At 46.7% G+C, this 26,383-nt stretch overlaps 2 protein-coding genes across 2 annotated transcripts in view; one reads left to right on the forward strand and one right to left on the reverse strand.

Annotated features, from left to right (window-relative positions):
- Positions 1-15,417, reverse strand: part of ABR (ABR activator of RhoGEF and GTPase) — a 1,582,060-nt gene extending 1,566,643 nt beyond the window's left edge. Inside the window, exon 1 of the mRNA XM_069615233.1 lies at positions 13,114-15,417. Within this exon, the coding sequence (XP_069471334.1) occupies positions 13,114-14,791 (1,678 nt within the window). The 5' untranslated portion in view covers positions 14,792-15,417. The remainder of the gene's footprint in view (positions 1-13,113) is intronic.
- Positions 15,418-15,532: 115 nt separating this feature from the next.
- Positions 15,533-26,383, forward strand: part of LOC138488341 (uncharacterized) — a 230,897-nt gene continuing 220,046 nt past the window's right edge. The window contains exon 1 of the mRNA XM_069615240.1: positions 15,533-15,576. The gene's annotated coding sequence lies outside the window, so the exon portion shown is untranslated. The remainder of the gene's footprint in view (positions 15,577-26,383) is intronic.

Consider the following 26,383-nt stretch of genomic DNA (forward strand, 5'->3'; position numbering starts at 1 on the left):
CATTTTTCTCCAATACCACAATTGTTTTGATACTGGAGAAAATCAAGTGTTTTTGAAGAGTTTGGGAATGGCTTTATATCAATGAGTGCACACGCTGGCCAAAAAGTGGCAATGTTATCATTCAAGTAGATGGTTTTACTTAGAAACAATCCTAGAAGGAGTGAATTTAAAATGCCTAGCATCGTTTAGGGTATAATATATCCCTATAATTAATTGTGGAAAGGATTGCTTGTGTGAATTGAAATAGCAAGATTCATATAGGCAGTGAAAAATTAGTTTTGTCGACTTTTTGCTTAGCCATCTCGAACATTGTAGTGATTTCCTTGGTGTACAGCTGGAGACCGCTTTTGTTTGAATTGGAGTCATTTCTTTAAATACATTTCTAGGTTTTTAAATACACTGCATTTATTGCCCAGAATTGTGGGATGAGACTGCATATTAGGGGGCATTAAACCACTTGTGCCGCCCTAGCAAATGAATACATCCATAAACATTTCTGCACATTGCCACACAGCACACGCACAAAGATGATGTGAAGAAAACAAAACAGACTCTTCATACCCTAGAGAACCCAGGGAAATGCAGAGTTCTATTGGTTCCTTGAAAATGAAAGTGTGGCAAAGTTGCAAAGCAGTGCCGAGAGCAGAGGCACTGTTGGGGATTCCCTATATTTGCAGCTCTACAAGGAAAACAGATATGCTGCGTTTATGTCATTAATTGCGAAGGTAGTGGATCTCTATTTCAACCACCCTGTGAGAGAGGGATACTAAGAAACCAAGCTGGTGGAGGGCTTTGATGGAGGTTTCTGTAAGGTGGGACAGCAGATTTTATGATTTATATTATCTAGAGCTTTCAGGGCCTATGGAAATTGCAGTAACATAATCATATGGTCTTATACAGTAAGTAGCATTGGGTGATTTGAGTTATTTCATCTCATCGGGGTCTCAGAACACTTTGAAGCAGCCGAAAGGCAACAGACAGCACTGTGCAAACCATTGGGGGGAAAAATAAATATCAAAGTAGGTGAAGACAAGTCTACTTCACGTAGCATCTAAGGCAGTATTTTTTAATTTACACCAATAATGCTTTTGTGCAATTTTTTAACGGGCCCACACAAATTATAGTAATTACTGCAACTCCTATCCCTACCTCCAACTGTATGGATAATATGGACGCACGTTTGGCTATATACAAAAATATTAGCAATATCACTACCCAAATGACCTCAAATATAGTTTTTTTTTTTTTTTTTTTTTTTACACAGTTCAGTTGCTTATACTTCTACCTGCTTACCCTGGCATTATTAGATCTCCTCCTTTCGAACTTCTTGGCCACCACCCACTCCAGGAATTGATTTAATTAATACTACCAGTCATACTATTACTTATATATTTGAATACATGTAATGCTTGGATGGCAATGAAATACATTCATGTGCACCCTAGGGTAATTGTCTGCCTTGCAAGTAGCAGAGCACCACTTGTTTTTAATTTTTAACTGAAGGGTGAACAAATGAATGCTCTAGATAAGGGTTGGGTATGCGAGTAAGGATACAGTTCATCGGCACTGCTGTATCTTCCCCAGACTGCACCATGTAATCATTATAGGATGCTGTAGCCTTTCGTAACCCTGTTCCAGAGTCAAGATTACAGCACACAATACTGATTGGATGAGTGCAGAACATGCAGTTAGGCAGGGAAGAGCAGGGATGCCGTACCCCTCTATGTATGTCACGCCCCTTGTAGGATCCCCATTGTAATATTCGTTCCACTACTTCTAAACAAAATGTTACTGCCAACTACTCTTCTCCCTCATTTCTTCCATAATCAAATTGACCCTGACCCAGCTTCGTTTAAAATGTCTGACTCCAGATCCTCTGGATAATCCAGCATCCCTGAGGACCGGCACTTAGCACCACCCAACCATCAAGTCCTCACCATCTTTGTCAAACCCTGTGTTAGCTTGACTGAAGTGATAAGACTGGAGCACTAATGATCACACACACAAAGAAACGAATTGGAGGTGGCCTTTTGGGGGCCTACAAACTGAGCCCACACCACAACTCCGGTCACTCAAACCCACAGCCCAGTGCCCACTCCCAACTTAACCGTGGAATGGGTTTAACAGGTACAGTGGGTCTGGGGTTTTTGTATTGCTCAATTAGCCTGCCAGAAAGAGAATAATATTTCCCCAAAAAATTACAAATGAGTATGGTTTGCCTTCTTATTATACAGTTGGTTTCAACCAACCAGCTATACAGAATAAAATGAGTGTTTCACATGAGCCGATCACACAGCCCTCGCTAAGTACCATAACTAATGAGGCAAGGCTTTTGGCATCAGAGCGAAGATAGGGAAGGGATGGATGTGCAGAGAGATACACAGCCTGTCGGTGTTGTTTGGCTTCACCAAAAAGAGCGCCTATGTCTGAATGTAGACTTAACCAATCTAACACAACGGAAGCTTATCTATCGGTAAAGTATCTAATCAAATGGTCACTTTTATCCTCACAGAATTGTGGGATGTATTTACCCACTTATTCTCTACCCTGCGGCATCACTGTGTGCTGGTGGTGCCAGAATCATCAAAATGGCTGCAAAAACCCTTTGCGCGCCAAAACCTATGAAAATTGCGCTCTACGAAGCACAAAAAGATGGCTGCCAAATCTACCAAAAAGAAAAATAAAGGGGTAAACCTGCGTTATAGTCCCTGATCCTTCAGGTATTATGCAGCACAAAACTATATATTGGATCAGTAGAACGGGTTGACTCTGGCACAATAAGAATATATCACATTTTATTTCAAATACTTCATTACAAAAAACATATATATTTAGATTCTTAAGTACTTTTAAAAATTGAACAATTCCTCTCCTCATTCATATCCCACACACACTCACCAATCTATCTAAAAAAACATGTTATACCCCACATTCAATATTTTGCAGAGCATCCACTCTATTATTGTATTTCATTAATATGTTCAACAATGACCCAGTCCATAATATCAGGTGTCATTATATGGCTGATATGATGTTTAACCAGATGTCTTGCTCGTAGACAAACGTCGACACGTGTTTCGGTCAGAGACCTTCTTCAGGACGTCGGGCAAGAAAACAGTGCTCCGCCCTATTTTAAACTTGTATGGGCCAGAATTCGATCCCCAAGATGCAATTTCTTAGGATCGTGACAAGAACCAAAAGGATTAATCCTCCACTGGCCTCGATATCAATGTCGAGCATGTATCCAATGGTAAAGAACACTTTACGCAGGACCTGCACGTTTGTAAAAGCAGGACGTACACTAATGTACTGGAGTCATTAGATCCTCGACGGACCCCAAGCAACTTGGTCCAATCGATCAAAAACCACGACCAAACAAGATTGACAAATCTACCATGCATGTGGTCAGTGGTGGAATGGAGACCTCACTCCTGAAACATGTCATTGGGCTGCCCAACAAGTAATAATGGAGCACAGATGAAAAGCAGTGCTTTACTGAAAGGAATCCGAAATATTGCATTTAAATCCTTTTTCTTGGTTGCTGAAACTACAGAATGCCGGTATGAAACACCCACAAACATCCAATATTCTTGCTGGGGGCACAATTTACTTCATTCAAGAAATCATTATGAACATACAATGTCCAGAAAAGCTAAAGTTGTCATCAAAACACCCACAGCCAAAGTGCCTGCCTCTGGGATCTGTCAAACTCTGGGCACAGTACCAGCGGCCGCCTGAATGACTCTTTTCAAAAGCCTGCATTAAAACTGTAAACTTGTGCCACTGAAATCTAATGTCTGACATCTAAGTGACTGTAGGGACCAGGAAATGAGAAGACCAGCCTTCAACACTTCAGACTTACTGACTTTTATTTGTAGAAACAACAGGCTTCTTTAATTCTGGGAAAATAGGGGACAACGTGCCGTTCCCTTTTCCATACTTAAAAAAAAAAAACAAAGATTCTGTTTACTTGTAGTTACGAACCATTCTGTTGAGGCTAACAGTGTTCGGGACTTTTCTCCAGGAGATGGGACTCTATTGTCTTTTTCTCTGTGGAAACTGTTTTCCTAGGGATCACTCATCTTCAACTCCTTAAAGTCTCAAATTGTCTCTCAATCCTCTCTATTCGTTTCTCTATTGCTCTCCAGAAAGGAGGTCTCCAGTTCACGCCCCCATTGGTGCTGGTTGTGTTCCAGCCTCATTAGGGCTCAGCCCCTGTTGGAAAGGCATCACAGACACCGTTAGCACGGTCGTTTGCCTTTCTGTTCATCCACTCTTCCTTTCATTCACTCAACGCTCACCTTGGCTTCCGGCTCCCTCCTCGGTGACTTACAGCAGCTGCGAGCGCGCTTCCTTCTTCCGCTCGCTCGGAGGACGACTTTGTTTTCAGGACTCTGTCAAGCTGTCAGCTGTTTCTTCGCCTGACGCTTGCGATTTGCTCCATAATATAGGACTGTGTCACTAGCATATGTACTATCCATAGTCCAATCCCTATCTAAATCCATCCTATCCCGTCTTCAGAACCTGCATTGTTGGAAAAAAATTTGAATTGCCTGAACTCTCTATAATATCCCTACTATCTTCTTTCTGTACTAGTAGTGTTAAAAATATCTTTGCGCTGATATATTTCATCTGAAGAAGGCAAGCTCCTCGGCAGGCAAAAACCTGATCCAGTGGCGGTGCTTCCGTGTGGTATTTGCTTCTTCATAGTCATCCCCTAGTGTAAAGAAATCCTGTCTTTTGAAAGTGCCTCCCTGTTTTCTCATTCTTGCGCCTATCTAAAAAAAAAAACGACCTCCACAAAAACGTCCATAACTTCTTCAATTGTAATGCTAGAAACAAAATGTAAACGTCTGCTTGTAGCTAACATCCACAGCTTACCATAGAACCAGAATCCGCATCTCAAATCCCTATAGCTTTCCGGCCATCGCGATTACCGCACACGGAAAAGTTTGCCGCACATTTCGTTTTGGCAAAACATTACACGTGTAGAACAGCTTTCAATTGCACCCGACCTCAATTTTAAGTTTTCACATTGCTTCTTGCTATCAAATCATTAATAGTGTTTGCCTGTAACTATATAAAGCGGCTCCCATTAGAATTTAAACAATTTCAGTGATTTAAGCCATAGTTAGTGTTTTTCACCCATTCCATTCAAAAGCCAACTTTAAAACCATTTTGACAGTTTGCCAATCAACTCTATTTCTCTCTTATGTTTGCTGGGGGAAAATTGGGATCGACATTCTTGTTTGAATTCTGCATAACTGAAACCTGTTCTCTCACCTTCCATCTCTTTATATTGCCTATTGGAGGGTTGAGGGATGTGCAGGGGGAAATAGTAACCACATTGATACTTCATTTGAACACAAACCCACAAAAGTATTATTTCTGTGCTGCATTGTTTTTCCTCATTGTTACTCCTTGTGATTAAATAGATTGCTTAGTGCTACCTCACCCCATTGGTGATCATTGTATGTCCATTAAACATAGTGTGATTATATTGCGAACTACATAAATAAATCTTTTAACTTTGCAAACCAGCCCGATTCCTGGTTCAGTGAGACTGGGGGGGCGGGGTGGTTTCCAAGAGAGGGGCATGATATAAGTGGTACGTCGTTCAGAATGAAATAACTTTTAGACACAAATAAATAAGGGTTTCAGTTGTGCATTACACGCTAGGCATTGACTTAGGTGAAGTGTCGGATTTAAATCACTTAAGGCAAGATTGTGTATTGAGGCTAGTGTGATTTTTTTCAAGCCATTTTGTTTACATAAGGCTTTGAATTGAGCCACAATGTTCGAGACTTTCTTTCTGACTTAAGTTGTGAATGCCCTAAACATTCAGTAAAAGTCACAATCAATGAGAATCGACTTGCTTGCTGTCAGTACTGGTGTGGACTGTAAGCTCCACAGTAATAGATGGAGATGTGCACGAGGGTCGCACTGCTAAATGTTTGGTAGCCCACAGGTTTCGGGTAGCACGCTCGTCCAGTAGGAGCTCGCAAAGGAGTAGAAAGGGTAGGGCCTGAGCGGGCAAGGCCCACCCTAGAATCTGTAAATGCCCACTCATCAGCACTGTGTTGGCATTTATAGATGTTAATGTCACTGCAGTGGGCCCAACTACATAGGCTTCAGGCCCTACTAGTTAGGCAATCCTGGCTATGCCTCTGGTGACAGTGAGGGCTATGATGAAGCCTGTGTGCTCTCCAGGGACGCAAATTGTTGTGTGCGAGCTTCGGGAGGAAACAGTGCCACTGAGGCAGGTTCACCATAGGGACTTACCCACTCTACATCACTCGCAGGATTCACAGATTCACAAGTATTCACCCAGTTCTTAAGCAATATATACTTTCCTGCAGTGAAGTCGGTTTAACAAATTGGAAATCGAGCAATTACCTTTTGAGCCTGTTTAATAGAGAAAAGTAGTTCCTTGAGGCAACTCTACTGTGATAACGAGGAACATAATGGAGCAACTTTTCCATGGCATTAGGTATATAATGGTAGGGTTTCCATGCCTATACTGTAGAGTAGTATCTTGTTCATGTGCCACGTGTAGTGCTTTACATCTAAAAATGTTTGAAAACGTTGTTGCTGTTAGCTTAGTGGACAGGAACTAGTCACCCACTGCTTAGAAGCTGCACCATTGGCTCAGAAACCACCAACCAGGCTAATAATCCACCACCCTTCAGAAAACGTGAATATCGCCATGGGAGGAGGACAGGTGTAACGAGCCCTACAGATAAGGGGTGTACCGGGCACTTTTACTCCCTAAAACTGGGCAAATACTCCCCAAAAAGTATAATAGGAAGTAAATACATGGGCGAAAAAAAAATAGGAGACAGACACAAAGAACCTGGTGCCATGGACATGGTTTTACCAGTAGTGCATGTACTACCATAGGAAGAAACTTCTATTATAACTGCCTGATCGAAAGAAAGTAAACGTGTATCTTTTAATGTGCATGAATAACTAGGTATAAAGAAATAATCATTACAAAAACATTTCAGTTTTCCAGTGAAAGCATTTTCACACGCTTATAAAAAAAATACTCCCATTGGGAATTGGACTTACATTTTTACTCCCTAAAAATGTTTTTACTCACAACTTTTAAAAATCGGGAGTAAAATACTCCCACTTCCGAATCTTATCTGGAGCACTGGGTGTAACTTTCAGTTGCCGGCACTAGGAAGGGCCATCTCAACTTTAGCAATGAAATTGGAAAATGCACCCAAACCCTAACATTGCATGATTTAATTTTCAGGTTACCAATGAAATCCTGAATCGAACCCATTTAAAAACAAAAACAAAAAACAAAAAAAAGTATGGGGGTCCCACTCGACCAACCCCCACCCGGAACTTTAGGTGGTCCTACTAAAGTATGAGAGGGGCAGGGAGTCCCTTCCAGAGGGAGGCACCTTCAGAGGAGAGAGATCTACCCCCCACTCTCTGCCTGGAGAAACGTCTGACCCTCAGACTTAGGAGGTAGCTATGCGAAGGGCTAGAGAAGGAAGGTATTTTGAAAGAGCATTGTATGTAGTGCGGGCCCCGGCCCGAGAAAGCAATGCAAAGGGTCTTGAACTTGATCCTTGCAGCCACTGGGGGCAAGTGGAGAGATTTCAGGGCTGGAGAGATATTGTGCCTGGGCTTGAGGCCAAGGATAAGTCTTGTGTGGCTGGCCCAGCAACCTCGAGTAGCAGGCACATGTCCCGCAAGGAAACAGAGAATCCATCAGACTAGGAATACATACAATGTCAGGCCACCCAGGGTATCCCGTTGTTTAAATGCACAAAATGACTTCAAAGTATTTTTTTTAGAAGGCATCACTTCGACTTTTTATGTATAGTGGTAGTTTAAGGGGCAAAAATGGGATGGGGAAGGGTGTGGGCTAGGAATGGGAGTGAAGGCAAATTTCAAATTAATGCCTTCGAAGTAAATCACCATTTCGGCAAAGGAACATGGAACCGCCACTGAGTGTTAGTCAAAGTGCTGGAGATAGCTTTGCTTTTGGGAAGACCCCGCTGGATAGGAGATGAATATGTGAATCAGTCTTACCTCTTTTCAAACATAGGGCAAGGAGGGCCCCATGGAACACAATGCCACCACTTTCAGCAGACAGCCCCGCTCAATCAGTTTTTATCAACATGGCAGAGGAAATCGTACCCGTGCACCAAAGCGACGCAGGGTACAGCACTCAAAATGAAAAGGCCCTTTTACAGCAACCGTGATCTACTAGCCCTCCCATGAATACTAATTCGGAACTTTCCGAAAAGCCCGACTTAGCGTGGCCTTGCACATATCCTAAACAATCTTTTGTACAAGCCCAGGTCTACTGCTTTATTGAGCAAAGGACTGAACCAGACCTAAAGGGGCAGCGTGGCTCACATTTCACCCATTTTTATTTTTGCCTCAGATTAAATATTCACCCTGTACCCGCAAGTTGACCCACGTCATAGATAAGTAGCTCATCCAGTCCAGATATTTTAGTTTTGGCTGAAAAGCGGTGGCTGCAACTGTAGTGTGTTCTTACTGTATTGGCGGGAGGACACAGTAGTTTGTCTTAATGCTCATTTGGGAAGCAACGGACAGCATGTCGATCAGGCCTGGCAAAACCTCGCTATTGCTGCTTCTGACACAACATAATGGCAGATCCATTAACACCGGAATCAGATTAATGCTGCTGTTCTTCTTTTATGGTATGATAGGTTATTTATAACACGCTTAATACCCAGAGGTTTCTAAGCGTGGACCCGGGATGGACCTGTGTTGCTCCGTGTCTTCTTGCTTCCAAGGTGAGCACGTTGCCGCTGAGCTATCCTCCCGAGACACATCACCACGACAGTGGTCTTAAAGCACTGAGCCTTGTCCGGTTGGCAGTGCATTATGGCACTTCTCTGGGTGGCTACCAGACCATGGTCTGGAGGTGAAAAGGAAATGGGGGTCAAGGAGACTGGCCAAGGGGGAAGAGTAGGAAAAGTCAGGGAGACAAAAAGGTACAGACTTAACGCAAAATGTAGGGAAATTCAAACAGAAGTGTGAGTGATAGTGACCATGCGGATGAATGTATAGTTAAGTGTTTTGACCAGAAGAAAAAGTAATCAAAAGAAGGGGCCAGAGCAACTGTCTCTGGTCCCTCCTCCTACCCCTCCCAGCATGATAAAAGTCCTAATAAATACAACAAAAAGACAAAGTAAAAAAATAACAAAAACACAATAGACTGTGAAACTTATTTTAAAACAGACAGGCCTAGGCGGAGCAGGTTCGCGGATGATGCTCCTGGGAGGATAGCTCAGCGGCAGCGTGCTCCCCTTGGAAGCAAGACGACATGGAGCAACACAGGTTCGATACCCGGGTCCGCGCTTAGAAACCTCTGGGTATTAAGCACGTTATAAATAACCTATCATAGCATATCATATCATGGCTCCTGGGTAATGCATTTCAAAGGCACGCTAGTTTACTGAATCTCTTCTAACCTGCTGCAACAGTATCAGAGACCAAACACTGAAATGTTTGGGGTCATCTTGGACACACTTGCAACAAAACGTTCCAGAAAATGAAGATTAAGTATTTACCTGTTTTCTATGCTGCATAATCCTCTACTGGGAATTTTTTTTCTTTTTTTTAAACTCTTCCGAATGTTAAGCACATTCTATGTTGGAGTTCACAATAGAACATTAGTATGGAAATTGATTAACTGTTCAGAAACATGTTAACAGAAGGATATGGTTCTATAGCTTAATGGGTTCACTGAAATTAAGCAGGGTTTCTTGTTATTCACCAGGGAAGTGTTGAGCAATGGCAAGAAAGGCACAGCATTTACGACCGCTTCTGTGTTTTTATCTTCAGTTCACTACTATTAGCATTCAGCAGATTTTCTACTAAACACAAAAAAGCCCAAAACCTTGTGGGCTGGGCAACATTTGCTAGTGTGCTAAATCGCCTATAGACTAGCGAGTTCATGCCTCCATCGACAACAGGCAGACTCGTGGCTGAGAAAGTAGAGTAAGTCCCTCAGGCTTCATATACAGTATCGAAACCCTGTAGCAGATACAAGACAAAGATGCTAAAACAAACTAAACACTGAAATTGCTACCTAACACAGTTAATAATATGGGCTAACCTGATACTATTGGTTTGAGTGTGAATCCTTCGAAAAGAAAACAGTGTTAATCGGCGTTACGTTAATACATCCTTTAGACTATGAAGTAGAAATGCACTTTTTTGTGTAGATTAATTCCTTTTTTATGTTGTTGGCTATTAACTGCCACCATGCAAGAAATGTCCACTTTTGAATAGAGGAGTGTATTCGCAAAAAATACCCCTGAAGAATGCCCTTAACTAAAGTTATAGGACAGAAACATGTCAGAGGTTATGCGTTGCGATTGAATCATATGTGCCAAGCAAGTGAATATAAGGTTCTGTTTAAGTGAATTCATGAACCGATCTTTTTCAAAGTTGCTTTGTATTCATTAGTGGCAATTGAAAGGTTTTTTTTTTGGTAACAGACGATGTGAACGTCAATAATAATTTTAAATTTGTCTTTGTATGGAAAGGTGCGATTTATACATGGTTATTGTTTTTTCAATAAAATAAAGATATTGTAAATGTAGGTCCTCTTCCAGTACTTAATATATCCATGCCATTCCTCTATTTCTGCTTATTATTTTATGCTAGCAGGCAAAGAGAGGAAGTAGCAAACTTCAGGCGTTGTTTCTTCTTGTGACGTCATTTTGTGGCAAAAGTACTGAAGAAGATAATCACAGTCCAACTGTCAGACAACAGTGAATCCTTAGACCTTCTACATGTTGTAAAATCAGGTTTAAAACACTTTGGAAGCATGGTTACTGTCTTTGTTTTTCGCAAGACAATTATGTGCCCAGATGCCAACACCGCCACAATACTAATCCATCTAGATCAATCCACAGCATATGCACAAGAGACCACCCTTGCCTTATTGAGAGACTATGAACTTCTGAGGAAATTAAGTCCAGGTCCAGTGCTGGCATTCCTCAAAGGATGCTCAACCTGAGCGACAGTTGCAACAGGTCAGATTAAAATTGGCACCTCTGAAAAGGATGTGTCCTATAGGGGTCCAACCAAGTGCCACTTTTGTTTAATATATATTTAAAGTCCCTTCTCAATCAATTCTCTTCTAGATTTCAGCTCTATGTAGATGACTCCCAAACTGCCTTTAATCTGGACAGAAACCAAACTCATCTCAAAACAATCCCCACATACCTACAGGAGGTTCAAGATTGGTTGACGGATACCAATTTTTATCCAAACAGTAGCAAAATGGAAAGTTCCCTCTTTGGATCTCCCGCTCTTCTGTGCCCCCATCCAAGTAGCTGGGATCACTTTGTTCCCCTCACATTCCATTCAAGAAGTTAAAAAACCTAGGCCTAACTCCTGGACAGTGGCCATGTTACATAAGATCACACCATACTCAGAATTGACTGAAAAGATAGAACTGACCAGAGCCCTGGGGTTCTTAAACCACAGCTATTGTAAAAGCATGTAAATGAGATGAACACATATCAGATCTGTCAACCCCTACCCATCCAAAACAGAATGGCTAGAGTGATCTTGGCCCTTAAATTACGATACCATTTACCCATGGAAAGAAGATCCTCTATTGGCTGCAATTGGAATCCAGAATTCTCTTCAAAGGACAATGCAACAGGGAAGGGAGGAGGGGGGACATGAAACAGGCCATTTGCAGAAGGAGCTGAAAACCCTGCTCATCAAAGACAACACTGCTAATGGCATCACTCAACCCCGGTGTTCTCCCTCTGGAGCTCCCACCCCCCTCTGCTCCCACCAGACATCTCAGTTTCTCTGCGACTCCTGCACCCTTACTTGTAACCCCCGGGGTGCGTCCATCATCTGCAGTGTTCCATTGCTTCCCAGCTAGGTGTGTACCTTATAAATCCCATACATACAATAGACTATGCACTACTTGCCAAAACATCCAAAAGCAAGAATCATAGATACTTAGCAGCCCTCTTAAATGCCTACTGTACCATCCAGGTCTGCAGGAGCAGACAACCTAACCCCAGAAAGGTTCAAACAGATCTGGCATGAATGGAGATCTTTCCCAGTGATCCCACCCTGCAAACTCTGAAGGGCTATGATCAGGACAGCACCTGAGCTCCGCCCCTCAAGCCCCTCTTTGCATCTAGGTATACTTACTAATGAGGAATGTACTGTACTCTGGCTGTTTGCAATGTACACCATTTTCCACTCCCTTTCCCCAACAAAATGTAACTTGGACCGGCTCTGTTGCAATATGGAACGCTGCCAAACAATGACATTGTAATAGGTAGCTACTAAATGTACTGTCCTTATTCAGGGTGTCATTTCCTTATGTTTGGGGCTCAGGAACACTAGTGCTGTGGACATTAGATTTGTCTAGATGATTATTTAAATTGAATCCACATAGTTAAAATACTTCATTTTGTGTTTTATGGGAGTTTTTCAGAAATTTTGCAGCACATTTGAACATTATAAATGGCGTGCTTTTTTTGCTTCAAGAGTAAAATTGCGATACGATGGAGGGTCGATCCAACAGATCGTTAATCCAAGCTCACCTTCTAGTGCACCCAACGGAACGCTACAGGAAATGTTTCTCAGGGATCGAGATTAAGATTAGATGAGCAGGAGCTAAAAGCAGCTCCTGGGTATCCTGCACTAACCAGTGATCAGGAGTCACCACTGGGGAATCAGGAGCTAGTACATAGCGTTCCGCAAATCTAACATCCACAGAAGATGCAGTCTGCCCGTTATTTATGACCCCTTATGCATTAAAGGTTGTATAGATGTGTCCTAATGTTTAATTATAGATGTCATAAACACACAGAAGCAGGAGCTAAATAGATCCCAGCTCCACTCAATGTCATAGCCTGTGTTCTGTTCCATTACTGTACAAAGAATGAAGTGACCTAAGGGGTCTCTTTAAAAAAAAAAAAAGAAAAAAACAACCAAAAAAAAAAACACATGCAATACAGGATGCATAAGGACTTTCTCTGTAATTGTCTACACTTGGACTGCCCCGTATTCGAGGAAAAACGTGCGCCCCATACTCAAGGGAAAATGTGATCAAAAGGCCCTTCTTACCTGCTGCTGTCCAGTCTTCATGGTCAGAGCTGTTGTATTCGTCACTGCCAGGGGTGTCCAGGCAGTATGAGTCGATGGTGGATACATGGAGGAAGCGCTTAATTTTCAAAAAATGCTCCCTGATGGCATGGCCCACAGACTCTTCCTCAGAGGGCTGATGCCCAGGGGCCAAAACAGGTGCCTTGTCTTGTGCCTGTGCAGTGACTGAGCTGGACAGCGAGGCCTTTGCGTGCGCCTCCTCCCTGGTGCTTCTGGCGTGGGCAGCTACCTTGGACGGCTGCTTACCAATGGCTTTGGTGGTGGGTTCCTCCTTCTCCTCAGAATCCTGGCGCTTCTGGTGGTGTCCATGTGGCTGATGCTTTCCGGTGGCTCTTGGCCAGCGGTGTGGACTGCTAGTCCGCCCTCTGCCATGGTCTGCATCATGGTCACGGGGCCTGCGCCGACCAATGGGCGGGAGCATGTAGCCCCGCACAAACCGGTCATTCAGATCAAGGTGCCCCTGTTCATCTTCACTATCATCAAAACTCAAGAAGTCCGGGTCGACAGGCTTCTCAGAGATGTGTGGTGACGGCAGGGAAGGCTGCTGCTGTCTCAGCTCCTCAATTGGAGAAGCATGCTCTCTAAAATTAGAGTCCATGCTATGCACCACAAAGCCTTCTTCAGATTGCATAGTAACGTCAGGAGGCGGTAGACATTCTTTAATTTGCTTGGTGGCAAGTAGGAGGTCGCTAGCATCCCCTGGTAGCTGCGCCGTGCCCTCGGCCGGGTCAGTCGTTTCCTTGGTGGACAGAGGTTGCGCCCTTGGGTCCTCTAATTGAGGTGGCACCTCGATCATCACTGGAATATCCTCTGGGGCATAGATCTCCTCTGGGGGCACGGGCTGCATTTCATTACCTGACTCGGCCTTGATTTTAGCATTTTGTGGTTCCTCTGGAGTCCTAGGTATGGAAGTGAGCACTTCCCGAGGATGCAGATCCGGCTGTTCCCTCACCTCGCCCATTGGCTGTGGCTGAAGGGAGGTCTTCTCTAAGCTCCCCGGCACCTCCCCCAGTGGCTCTGGGCGATTTCTGGCCGCCCCCGTGAACTCTGGTTGCTCTGTGATCTCAACCAGTGCCCCTGGCTGGTCCTTAGTCTCCTTCAATACCTCTTGCCCCAAACTCTCCCTCGGCTCTTCCAAGTTCCCCGGTTCTTCGTTGACAGCCATCACAGGTTCCGATTGCTCTCCAGTCTCACTCATCAGCCCCGACTGCTCTCTGTCAATTGGAGACGGTGGGTGTTTCTCCCCGTCAATAGGGGGCTGTTCTTTGATCGCCTGCTCGTCAGCCACTTGAAGCTTTTCAACGTATTTTCCAGTTTCTTCAAGAGAACTTTCGAAGTTCTCGGCAGCTCCGTTTCCCCCAGTCGCCTCTTCTCTTCTGCTGCAGGGCCCGACTGTTTCCAAGGGCGCCATCTCCTGGGGATCAACGGGGAGACCCTCTCTGGACCCTCGCAGGGCCCCCTCCAGGTACCGCAGGCGGAAGGTCTCCCGCTCCAGCTGCTGCTGCAGGAGACGCAGGGCCCCTCGACACTTCTCCAGCTCCCGCTCCAGGTCCGGCACGGAATGCAGTTCCATGCACGGGGGAGGGCAGCCCGGGAACTGCTCCTGCCAGCAGAGACCGAACTCCCCGGGGTCGAACATGCCGCACGCAGCTCCCCCGGGGCGCCTGCAGCCCCACCTGCGCAGGGAGGCTTGTGGCTCGGCCCCTGAACCTTTCGGGCGCGCGTCCTGCGCTGCCTCTACCTGTTGGCGGTGGTTGCGGCTGTACTCCTCCCGGCAACGGGTACTCCTGGTTTATCGCCCACACCCCCCTCCGTGTGGGGGCTTTCTTGTACACGCCTGTACTTTTGGCTCGGATTTTGGGGGTGTTGCTTCGTTGTTACTCTAGCTGGTCTCGGTAGGCGCCCCTACCTGCAGCTCAGGTTATCTACCGCTTTCCTTAAAGTCTCCGGCGCTCGGGGTGTCACTCCAGATCCCAGGGGGTCGGTTTTCTTTCCCCTCGGGCTGCTCTAGCGACCCGAGAGCATGCGTCTCCCTTCCCCTGGAGTCTTGTTTCTCATGGGTGCCTGCATCGCCTTTCCTCTCACAGTTGTAGCGCTGCTCCCGTCCCCCAGGTGAGTGTCTGTGCTTGGGTCGCCAGGTGACTCTGAGCCCGCTCCGTCTCCCCAGCCCCGGTCACTTCAGGCTTCCAGGCTCTGTACGAGGGGGCTCTCTTCTTTGCTGTCACTTCGGGAAGCTGATCTTTGCTGTCTCTCTGTCAGAGGCTGTGCAGCTTCCGTCAGTTTCTGCCTTGTTTCCCTCCCCTCTGAGCCCCGCCCCCCGGTGAGATGACAGAGAGCTTCGCTGACAGCAGAGACGGATCCCGCCAGCCTCCGAGAGGGAAGTCACGCCCCCGGGGAAGGAAGTCCGATGGAGCCACTGCTCAGGTGAGTGCTACACTCCTCCCGACCTAGAGAGACAAGATGATCACCATAGGCGTCCCTAGAGGGGGAAAAGGGTGTCAATTGCCCCCCATTTGCTGCTTTGCCCCACCCCCACCAATTGGTGGCTTGCCCCACTCCCTCTAGCAAAGAACTCTATCCAGGCGTCATACAGAAGTTCCTTAGCCCAGTCGTCATTCGCTCGCGCGTTTGCAGTTCTTTTGCCGAGCCTGTGTTCTTTCTGACTAATACGGTAATCAATGGACTATGAATATCACTGGGGTGGAGGCCATCCCCTTTAAAAGCGGGCTTCCTACATGCTGGGCTTACACTTTCGTAAGGGTGTGGGGGGCGTAGGAGTGAGACATTTCCAAACTGATGCTTCTTAAACTTGCACCCGCTAGTTTTTCTTTAAACAGTGTTTACTTAAACACTATCACACAAGTACCCTGTGATATTTGTGCCTCTTCATTTGTGACAAATAAATGCTTCTATTGTGCTCCCAGCAGTTATTAGGAAACTAAACTGCAGGCTCATGGGTGCCAACTTTTGATGTTCACTATGGCAGCAGAATTCCCCCGCCCCCAGCCTAACTTTAAATAAGCAAGCAACCAACCCAACCCATGCCAAACCCACTTCATAGCACTTGTTTTTTTTATAAGGAATTGCAGAACTTAATATGATTAATAGATTCAATATATAACATCTTAGCAACAGTCACTCAATCCACTGAGCTACCCTGGAAGCCTTTTGCTGTAGGCAGAGGTGTTGCTAGGTCTGAAAAGATCCGGGATTACACTAATGTTGGGACTGTCGATACTCTGGACTAGCTAGTCTTTTGGTTGTAGCTCCTGTGCTTCTGTCCGGGGCTACAATCAAAAGACCCGGGGCTATAGCCCCCTCAGCCCCCTTAGCCCCCCTAGCAACGCCTCTGACTGTAGGACATGTCTATGGTTCTCTTAAAGGACTCATAATCACTGCATTACCAACCGTGCAGTTCATGTACATGACTTCAGAGTCAACAGTATTACATCTCCAACCACACAGACCCTGTGGATAGATTAATTGAGGATGTACCAGTGTTGACAATGGGTGAGGGGGCACCCTCACCCATTATGGCGGAGCAGAGGAGCCAGCTCTGTGTAACCACTGGGTGCTCCCTCAGTTGCTGCTTTTTGCAGCCGAGGGACTGCTTCTGGGCTGGCTAGACCACGATTGCAGGGAACATAAGCCCTCCACAGAAGCTGGCCGTATCATCAACGAGGACCCCAGGCTCGCTGCAAGGAGGCTGTGATCTGCTCAGAAGGCGCATAGGCGAGTGCTGCATGAGGTTCGGTAGGTGTGATTCCCTACAAGTGAACAGGCCTGGTCTGAGACAGTAGGTGTGTCGTTGGGAACCCCATACTCCGCTGCTGGGGACACATCCCCTCCACCGTGGCATGGGAAAGAAGGAAGAAGAAGAGGAGTGTGACCCCATGATAAACAGTGGGAGGTGTGACAGGGATGCTTCAAGAAAAAGCGGCTGACAGAGAAGTCTGAGGAAACTGTGCATACAGGAAAATGCGATGAAGGCGTTTTGCAAGCCCGATGCTGTGCTTGCAGTTGCTGCTGTGGTTAATTTCAGCACACCTCTTTGGAAAGCGTGGGAGGCCCTGTTACCCCAAGCATCTCTAAGTGGAAACTCTCTGTGCATCAAGCAACCCACCCTGCTTTCGGCGATCGGGGATGTCTTGTGCACCTGACTTGTCTGCTGGCTGCTAGGCCACCTGGTGGCTGGTGAGTCCGTCGTGCAGTGTGCAGTTTCTCCGTGCATTGCAGTTTTTCCATCTCTCTGCTCTCTCGCTCCATGGTGCTCTCCATCTCTCCTATTTACTCTAACTACTACTCTATCACCTATCCTACATCTCTCCCGAAGCCTGGAAGGAAAAAGATCAAAAAAGATCTCCTGGTCTCCAATCCAGGCCTGCCCATCGCAGACCTCTACGTAAATGCTTCTTCCAGGCAGACTGTCATAGACCTCCTCTTTCTCGCTTCCTCTCTGAACCTATGGACTCGCCACATTGTCTCTGTCCTCTCCCGATGGGCATAATTTTATGGGGGGACAGGGGTGTCTGTCCCCCCTACTTTCATCGCACACCATTTTGTCCCCATTCATTTGGCTGGGGCACCTTTTCTACAGATGTCAGGTCCCCCCCAACATTTTCAGCAAAGTTACTCCACTGCCTCTCCCCTTTCTCTTTGTCGCCCATTAATGGTGGCACCAGATGGGAAGTACTCTTGGCATGCTTCTTATCCTCGAGGTGCATCATTAATGTCTATCAGAATGGCACTGTTGTGGCCCAGGGATCTCAGCACAAACACCTCCTTCTTGATATGCATTTTACGCCTCTCACCAACGTCCTCCCTTCGAATGAAATTCCTCTGTCTGCCACCCCTCTTGCCCATTCTCTACCACCGACAGACGTATCACATCCCTGTACCCCTCCTCGTAAGACCTTGAAAGGTGGCAACCAGCTTCACCTAACTACCCTCAACTCTTGCTGTGCTGTTTAACACTCCTCTGATATCTGTCTCCTTCTTGAAGACTTTGCCCATGACGTTCTAGATCTCACTGAGACGTGGTTCACTGCCAGATCTGTCACTGCTTTTGACACACTCCTCCCTGAGGGCTACACGTTCCACTATAAGCCCAGGCCCAACAGGACTGTAGGCAGATTGGCCTTGATCATCCCTTAATGGGTCCCTGCTATTATCATTCCCACTCAGACCTACTCTTCCTTTGAATGCCTCATCTGCAGGCTTGGTGTCTCTCCAACCCTCTTGTTGACTCTTGCCACCATTTACAAGACACCTGGTCTGGTATCCCTCATCCTCTCTGAGTGGTCTGACCTCACCTCTTCACTTCTTGCCCCCTCCTCCAAGCTTCCCCTTCTCAGAGACTTCAGTATCCACCTTCACTCTCCTGATTCGGCCACTGGACTCTTCTGCAGCCTCTGTGACATTCCCTCCCTCACCATTCATCCGTCCGGTCAGATGCACTCAGCCGGCCACAACTTGGATGCTCTTATCTCGGAAGACATCCCCATCTCTAACCCCCTCACTACACCTCTCTCCAGGTCAGACTATGCTCTCCTGTCCTCTCACCTGGATCTCAGAGGTCCCCCGGCTAAGCCTGTGTCTGCACTGCCAGTCTCCTCTGCCATTCGTCCGATGAAGCGAGTGTCAGTTGCTGCTTTTGCCACCACATCCATTTCCCATCTCACCCCTGCCATGGACTCCCGCAATGACTCTGCCCTTGCCAATCTTCCCCTCTCTATCACCAACACCCTGGACATCCTTGCACCAGTCATGATAATCCGCATGAAGCCTGCCTCCAAGCGCAACACCTGGTATGAATCCGACCTAGCCTCTCTGAAACACAAGTGCAGAGTTGCCGAGTGGAAGTGGCGGGTATCAGGCACATCCTCTGACAGACTGGCCTGCTGACTGCTCCCAAGGCAATGCAGACTCTCCATCCGCTCGAAGAAGAGGGCCCATATCCAAGACTGCATCTCTGAGGCAGACTGTTTCAAATCTGCAAGGAACTTGCCAATCCTACTGCAGTCTCCACTTCTCCCCTGCCATCCCTGATCCTCTATACTTCACTGGCCTCCCTTTTCATAACCAAAATTCAGGACGTCTTGTCCTCACTCTCCTCTACTCACCTCCCTCCTCCCTCCCCAGCTCTCAGGGCTCCATTGGCCCCCTCTCCCTTTCCCTCCTGCTCTCCTCTTTCTTGTCCATAGCACCGGATGAGGTCTGTAGACAAGTTATCTCTATGAAAGTCTCCTCCAAACAGGTGCTCCCCTGTTCCTCCAGAACCATCAAGGACAATATTGCCTGGTGGTAGAATAACCCTTGACCAGCCCCTCTGGCACAATGCACACCTGAATGAGCTGCGCAAAGTGGGACACCTAGGGAGCTTGGAGGCAAAAGGCATAGCCATCCTAGCAGATGTTGTGCAGGACGGCTGGCTCAATTCATTGGAGGCACTAGAGGGGGAAATATGGTCTGCTATTGGGGGAGCGATTTTGGTATGTACAAATATCGCATATTATGGTGGTGCAATTTCCCTTCTTGTGGATATCCTGAGGAGCTCACCCCGGGAGACATACCTGTTCCCAGCATGCATTCTCTGAGGGATTCAAACATCCGCACGGGGAGTGTGCGCTCGCCTGGGCTTTTTTGATTTGATAGGAAATTGAATGATGGGAGATCAGTTTCCAAAAATCTGTGGGGCTAATCCGCACACAATTTGTAATGCTCGCCACACAACAAACACATAGTCCATTGTACTCTGGGGGACACAGCCTACAGGTGCAGTCCTTCCTGTCACATTTATTTGACAGGTGACAGCGAAGGGGGGCACGAAAACATCCAGAGGAAAAGAGCAACACCTTCCTCCTCTCATGGTCAGCCTAATTAAACATCAAAGGCTGCATGGATCCGCCCCGTTCTATTGTCTAAGTTCTGTGTGGTGGCAGCGCATACTGATGAGAGTTAATTGAAGCAGGCCTGCAAATAGGCCTGGTCCCAGAACTTAAGAATGGGTAGGAAAACTAGCACCTCTTTGCTATGCAATATGTCACCTTGAAGCTAGCTTCCTCCCCTCTGTATGAAGGGCAGTGAATGTCAGAATGGCATGTCTGGGTCCATTATTTACCATAGGCAACCCCTGCAGAGTGGACACCTTTCAGAGAAGTATGTGATTTAAGAGAGACAGAAAGTCTGCTCTCATCACAAACGTCAAAGGAAACCTGTGGTTTGATCAAGAGCCACAGAGCGCTCAGTTAACCAGAGAGACACTTTGTTCTACAACAGACAGGAAGATGGGTGGGATTTAGGAGTACATGTTGTCATCTCTTACCTTCCCTGTTGCAAAGCATTCTGGTTCTGACCTCATGCATAACAGAAGATTTTTGGTAGGGACCCAGGATTGGTTCATTAAGGTAGGCTTAGCCTGCACCAATCACTGGGGCCCATTTGGCTTTAAAAGGGGGCTGGAACCCTCACTTAGCAGATCATCTGAAGGCTTCCCCTGAAGCAGGAAAGAAGAACTCGGCATTGGACCCTGGCTGAAGGTACAGTCTACCTAACAACTTCCGCCAAAGAAGGAAGGCCAGGATTTCCAAGAGGGAAGCAAGATCCCTCCCCTAAATATTGCGCAGGGAACATAGAGAGATACCGGACTCAGAGCACCCGTCCAGCAGCTCCAGAACCGGTTTCCAGCCAGCACACCGCGTGCCCTGCTAGGTTCTGCCAGCAAACTTCCTAGGAAGGACAAGGCGGTTGCCTGCAAACACTCTCCACAGCTTTGGGCTGTCCGCCTTGTAAGGATGCTACAAGCCCTGCAAAGAAGCTAAGAGGAGTGCCACACAAGCATCAACCAGCATCCATCTTTTAAGGACATTTTTGAGGCAGTCAAGCTCTCGAAGCGACCGACTGTACCACTGACCGTTGTCACGTTGCAGTCACTAAAGCTGTCCGACACGCCTTGACCAGAGTTCCAGATCCACCAATCAGTACAGAGACAATGAGTCTTGACTCTGAGCTGCCGTGTAGGCCAGCCTGCAGCCGTCCGTCCAGCATCGCTTGCCGAACTGCCTGCCGCCTGATACACGCAGCTGTCTCCTGTCTTCAACTCTGTTGCAGGAGCTGCAAAGCATCCTGGAACCGACTCGACGATGTCGAGCATCAAGAACATCTCGAGCACCAAGTACATTGTGGTTCTGTCCCCCTGGTCCTTCTCCAAAGGCTCCTAGTGACATTTATGACCCCTTGTCCTTTAGTGCTGAAACCAAATAACCTTGAACAGTTAAGACTGATTGCTTTACCAACTACCCTCCTGTCAGTATCCAGAGTGCATCCCTTTCCTTCGTGAAACTGTCTGTCCTCTGTGTTCCTTTACAGGGTGTGTTGTATTTTGTAGTGTGCTAGAACTGTCTTGCAGTAATAATAAAGTAGATATTTTTATACAACCTTGACTGGACAGTCCCTTTTTATCATCGGGTAATAATTGTATTTTCGTTGTGTTGCAACTAACCAACAATCCACAACATTGCAGACATAAGCCTGCCATTCCGTCCATGTTACCAAAATTGGGCAAGGAGGTTTATAATTTACTTGTGTTCCAATCTGTTTGGATCACTTATGCCGTACTAGAGGTGTGGGGCTGATTGATGGTTTAGAAACCGATATTCATCCCTGGACCACTGGTGCCCCGGAAGTTGATTTGTCACATTGGTGTCAGCATCAGTTGGAGCTTTGCGCACAGCTTAGTCACCCAATGATAAAAGTACTGTTGTAGGCAATGTTAAGTCACTGCTAGGTATAGGTAATAGTCATGGAGTTTGACATGGAGACTGTAAAAGGCATGACCAAGGATGTCCTGCGTGTCTTATGTCAAGAAAGGGGACTTCCCCACAGCACTAAGGTTAATAAACCTGAGTTGCTGACAAGCCTCCAAACTTGGGTAAAAGCAAGGCCGGTTGGGGAGAAGACTCCAGGGGATGGACTATGCCCTGTGTACCCAAACAGACAAGACCTTCCAGAGGGGGAGAATGACGAGGACGACCGCATGAGCAGTGTTTCTCGCCACTCATTCCGCTGGTGGGTAAGTGTGGTTTCTCAACACTCGAGAGTGTCAGTGAGGACAGGGGCCAGTGCGGCATCCTGCAGGTCCCAGGCCTCAGCACAGTCTCTAAGTGGCCCAGTAATTGTTCCGGCTGTTAGTGAGGTAGCGGCTAGAAAGCTCCTGCTCGAGGAGAGGAGACTAGCGCCAGATAAACAGAAATAGCGGGACAAAGTCACCATAGTGCTGCAAAGCTAGCCCTTGAAGAGAAGGAGGCCAACAGATCCACCTCTAGCAAGAGCAACAATAGTTGCTCAAACCAGAGTGCCCAGTATTCGCCCCAGCGGCACATCCCCAAAGATTTAGTGCAGATTTATGAAGTGGGGAAGGATATTTTTGACTGGTTTGAAGCGCTCGAGCTGGCTTTACAGCTACAGGAGGTGAATGAGGTACTGTGCGGTGCAGCCCTGATGAGTCACTTACCGACACCAGGAACTGATGCAATTCTTCAGTTAACTCCTGAGGAAAGGCCCGTTTATGAGAGCATGAAGGCAGCCTTCCTAAGAAAGTTCTGAAAAACCCCAAAACAGTATCCCAAGAGCTTCAGAGAGCTTGGAAAGAAAAGTGGGCAGAGATTTGAAGCGTTCACACCCTTTTTGAAATATCTGGGTGGGTGACTGGTAACAAAGTTAACACATTTAAAGGGATGTACAATTTGATTGCGTGTAAGCACGTATTGAAAAATTGTGAGGTTGACCTACACCAGCATCTTGTGGACAAGACTATCACTGAACCTAGGGATCTTCCAAAGGCCACCGAAAGGTTTGTGAGTACTGGAGTCCAGAAAAAGGCTCAGGCGTGCACACCCAAACTGGAATAGAATTCAGCGGACAAAAAAGTAAATACGGATGGGAAGGACAAAGGTCCAACCCAGTCCTATTCAAAGTCAGGTGCCCAAAAGAACGAAGGGAAATCCCCAAACTCTAGTACAGGCGCGCACACCGAAAAGAAGAGCGCAGACACCCCTAAGACTGGGACATCTGTGCTCTCACCATCCAAAGGTTATTTCGTGTTTAAGGAGCTGGGCCATAGGGAAAGGGATCCTGCTTGCAAGGGCTTACCCAATCAAGCCATAGTGAATGTTGGACTTGTGGAAGAGGCCATTATTAGAGTGGGCTTCTTAGAGGAGGACTTCCCACTAGGCCATGGAGTGGCTGAATATGGATTGGTTACACCGAGTGGGAACGGTACCGGGTCTCCAGAAGAGATGCCAGTTCCCATAATACTCAACTCTATTTAGAACATGTGTATATCAATGGACACAAAACTCCTGCGGTCCAAGACACTGCAGCTAGCATCACTGCTGTCGCCCGGCAGTGGGTATAGCCAGGCCAGTATATTGATGGGCCTGATTGTAGCGTAAGCGGGTTTGATAGAAAGAGTAAGTGCCCCTTGGCGATAGTGAGTAAGTGCCCCTTGGCGATAGTGAAGTTCAGCTGGTGAAGTGAAATGACCCAGCGCCTCGTAGCGGTGAAAGACTCCATCCCTGTCGCATGTTTGTTGGGTAATGATCTTCCTGATCCCGGGATAGTCGCAGTGGCTAACCGATCGAGGGCCAAAGAGATCACCAGATTGAACACTTCCAGAGCCTTAGGACCTGCAGTGCTTACAGAGGGCTTGTTGGAAGGACCAGTGTGGCCGGTAGCCCTTAGTCCAGTTCCACAGCCTACTGAGTCGCCTACTCCTGCACGAGAGGGGCTAGAAGCCACTGAGGAACCTTCTTTGGTAGCAGGGGACTCAGTGACTTCAGAGTTGCCTGGTGCAGGCGAAGGAACAGGCTAAGGGTGAGGCCCCTGGGCTGTTCAAAGTGTACTGGAAAGATGGACTCCTGTACAGTGAGCCAAAGGACTCTGAGGGTAAGGGCACTAGAAGGTTGGTGCTTCCCCAATGCCACAAAGTTCATTTTGGATTTGGCTCACCAAATTCCTTTTGTAGGGCACTTAGGATTGACTAAGACATCAACCGGTTGTCTGTGGACTTTAATGGGCTGCAGTTTGGTGTAAAGGTTAAGGAATTTTTTGTCCTACGGTCCTGCCCAACTTGTGAAGCTTCTGGCAAGTCAAGTGGTGCTACAAAAGCCCCCTTATTTCCACTACCTGTGGGTGGGCAGCCTTTTGAGAGAATCTTCATGGATATTGCAGGTCCTTTCAATCCTCAAACCAGCTCAGGGAACAGATATGTCTTGGTGGTGGTAGACCACCCCACAAGATACCCTGAGGTTGTCCCTCTGAGGAGCAACAAAGCACCTGTGGTTGCGAAGGCTCTGATTGGGATATTCTCCCATGTTGGTTTCCCCAAGGCAGTCGTTTCTGACAGGGGATCAAACTTCATATCAACGTAAATGAAGTCTATGTGGGAAGAGTGCAGATAACCTACCGGTTCTCTACATCCTTCCATCCACAAACCAATGGGCTTGTTGAGCAGTTCAACAAGACCCTGAAAGGCATGATTGGTAGCTTGGAAGAACACCTGAGGAGAACATGGGATATTGTCCTGCCATGCCTTCTGTTCGCCTACCGGGAGGTGCCACAGAATGGAGTAGGTTTTAGCCCCTTTGAGCTTCTGTTTGGACACCCTGTACAAGGTCCCCTCAGTCTAGTGAAAGAGTAATGGGAAAGCAAACCCAAATCCCCTACACAAGATGTGGTGGACTATATACTCGGCCTTCGGTCTAGAATGGCAAAGTAAATGGAACAGTCAACAAAGAATCTAAAGGCCAGTCAGGAGGTGATGAAGCACTGGCACGACCAGAAGGCCACAGTGACAGTCTATTCTCCAGGCCAGTGGGTGTGTATTAAGGAGCCCGTCAAACCCAGTGCCCTTCAAGACAAGTGGACTGGGCCTTACTGTGTGCAGGAAAAGGTCAGTGAGGTGAATTATCTCATTGATGTACAAGGACCTAAACAGATGTGCCGGGTCTTTCACATCAACCAAGTTTGAGAGGCGCTAGCTTGTTAATAGCTGTCAGTAGTGTGTGATTATAGAGGTCGTCTAGGGCAGTGGGATCTGTGGTTGAGGTGTTGTGGTTAATAATAGGCTGTAGCAAGGGCAGGAGATTCTCTCGCATTATATTCTGTTTATTTCTCGTATTCATGGGTGATGCCAAGAGCGGATTAATGGGGTGGGTACTTGCTTTTTTTTGGTGAAGGAGATTATGTGATGATGTCACCAAGCACAAGGTGTATTAGATGTAATGTTTATGTCACAATTAAGATTGGCTAGCCAATTGAGGGTTCTACCTTTGTTATGAGTAGGTTCACTTATTCTATGTAGAAATCCTAATTCTGAGATAGTGTCGGCCATGGCTGAGGCTTTGGAATCTTTAGAATCCTGATAACCCAGATTAAAATCACCCAGGATGATATCTTTAGATTTCAGTTTGGTATTGGTTGAGAGGAGGAGTGATGTATCGTCCTCTAAAGTAGTTGTAGGGACTGATGGACGGTAGATGAGGTGGATAGTGATCGTATTTGATGGTGAGGTAGGTAGTTTGACTAATAGTAATTCAGCAGAGGGTATTGATTGGTTGGCCATGGATCTTATAGCAAGAGTTGTTTTGTAAATAAGTGCGATGCCCCCGCCTTTGGAGAGATTAGAGTTGCGGTCCTGCCTGATGATGGAATCGTTGTCAGGGATAGCAAAGGCAAGTGAGTGTCCTGAGGCGGCATGGAACCAGGTCTCAGTGATTGCTATAAAATCAAGGTCATGTGTTGTAATATAATCAGCAATATCAAGAGCGTGGGCTGGCAGTGATCTTGCATTGATGAGTGCTCCTTTAATTACAGGAGGAGTAATGTCTAGTGTGCATTTGGCTGGAGGGGGGCAACGTTTGCATGTAGTAACAATAGGTAGCCCATTATTAGGAACCTTGTCTCCTTGAGTGGTGTTTGTTAGCAGGAGCGGAGTGCCTCGATGAAGGTCTCAAGCGTAATCAGAGATTCCTGTTATTTAATGGACAGGGACTACTGTGATGGTCAGTAGTTTGTCGGGCAAGAATTTAAGGGATATGTGATGCTATTAAACAGATTTTTAGTACATGGCTCGGTAGGCGATGGTACAGGGGTCGTCAACAGGAGTAGTTGTAGGTGTCCTCTTTTGTGTGTGGTGACAAGTGCAGGTAAGTCCACTGGTGTACGGAAGTTC

This window comes from Ambystoma mexicanum, chromosome 9 (genome assembly GCF_040938575.1).
Source record: "Ambystoma mexicanum isolate Mex_15411 chromosome 9, UKY_AmexF1_1, whole genome shotgun sequence".
In the NCBI taxonomy this organism is placed as follows: Eukaryota; Metazoa; Chordata; class Amphibia; order Caudata; family Ambystomatidae; genus Ambystoma; species Ambystoma mexicanum.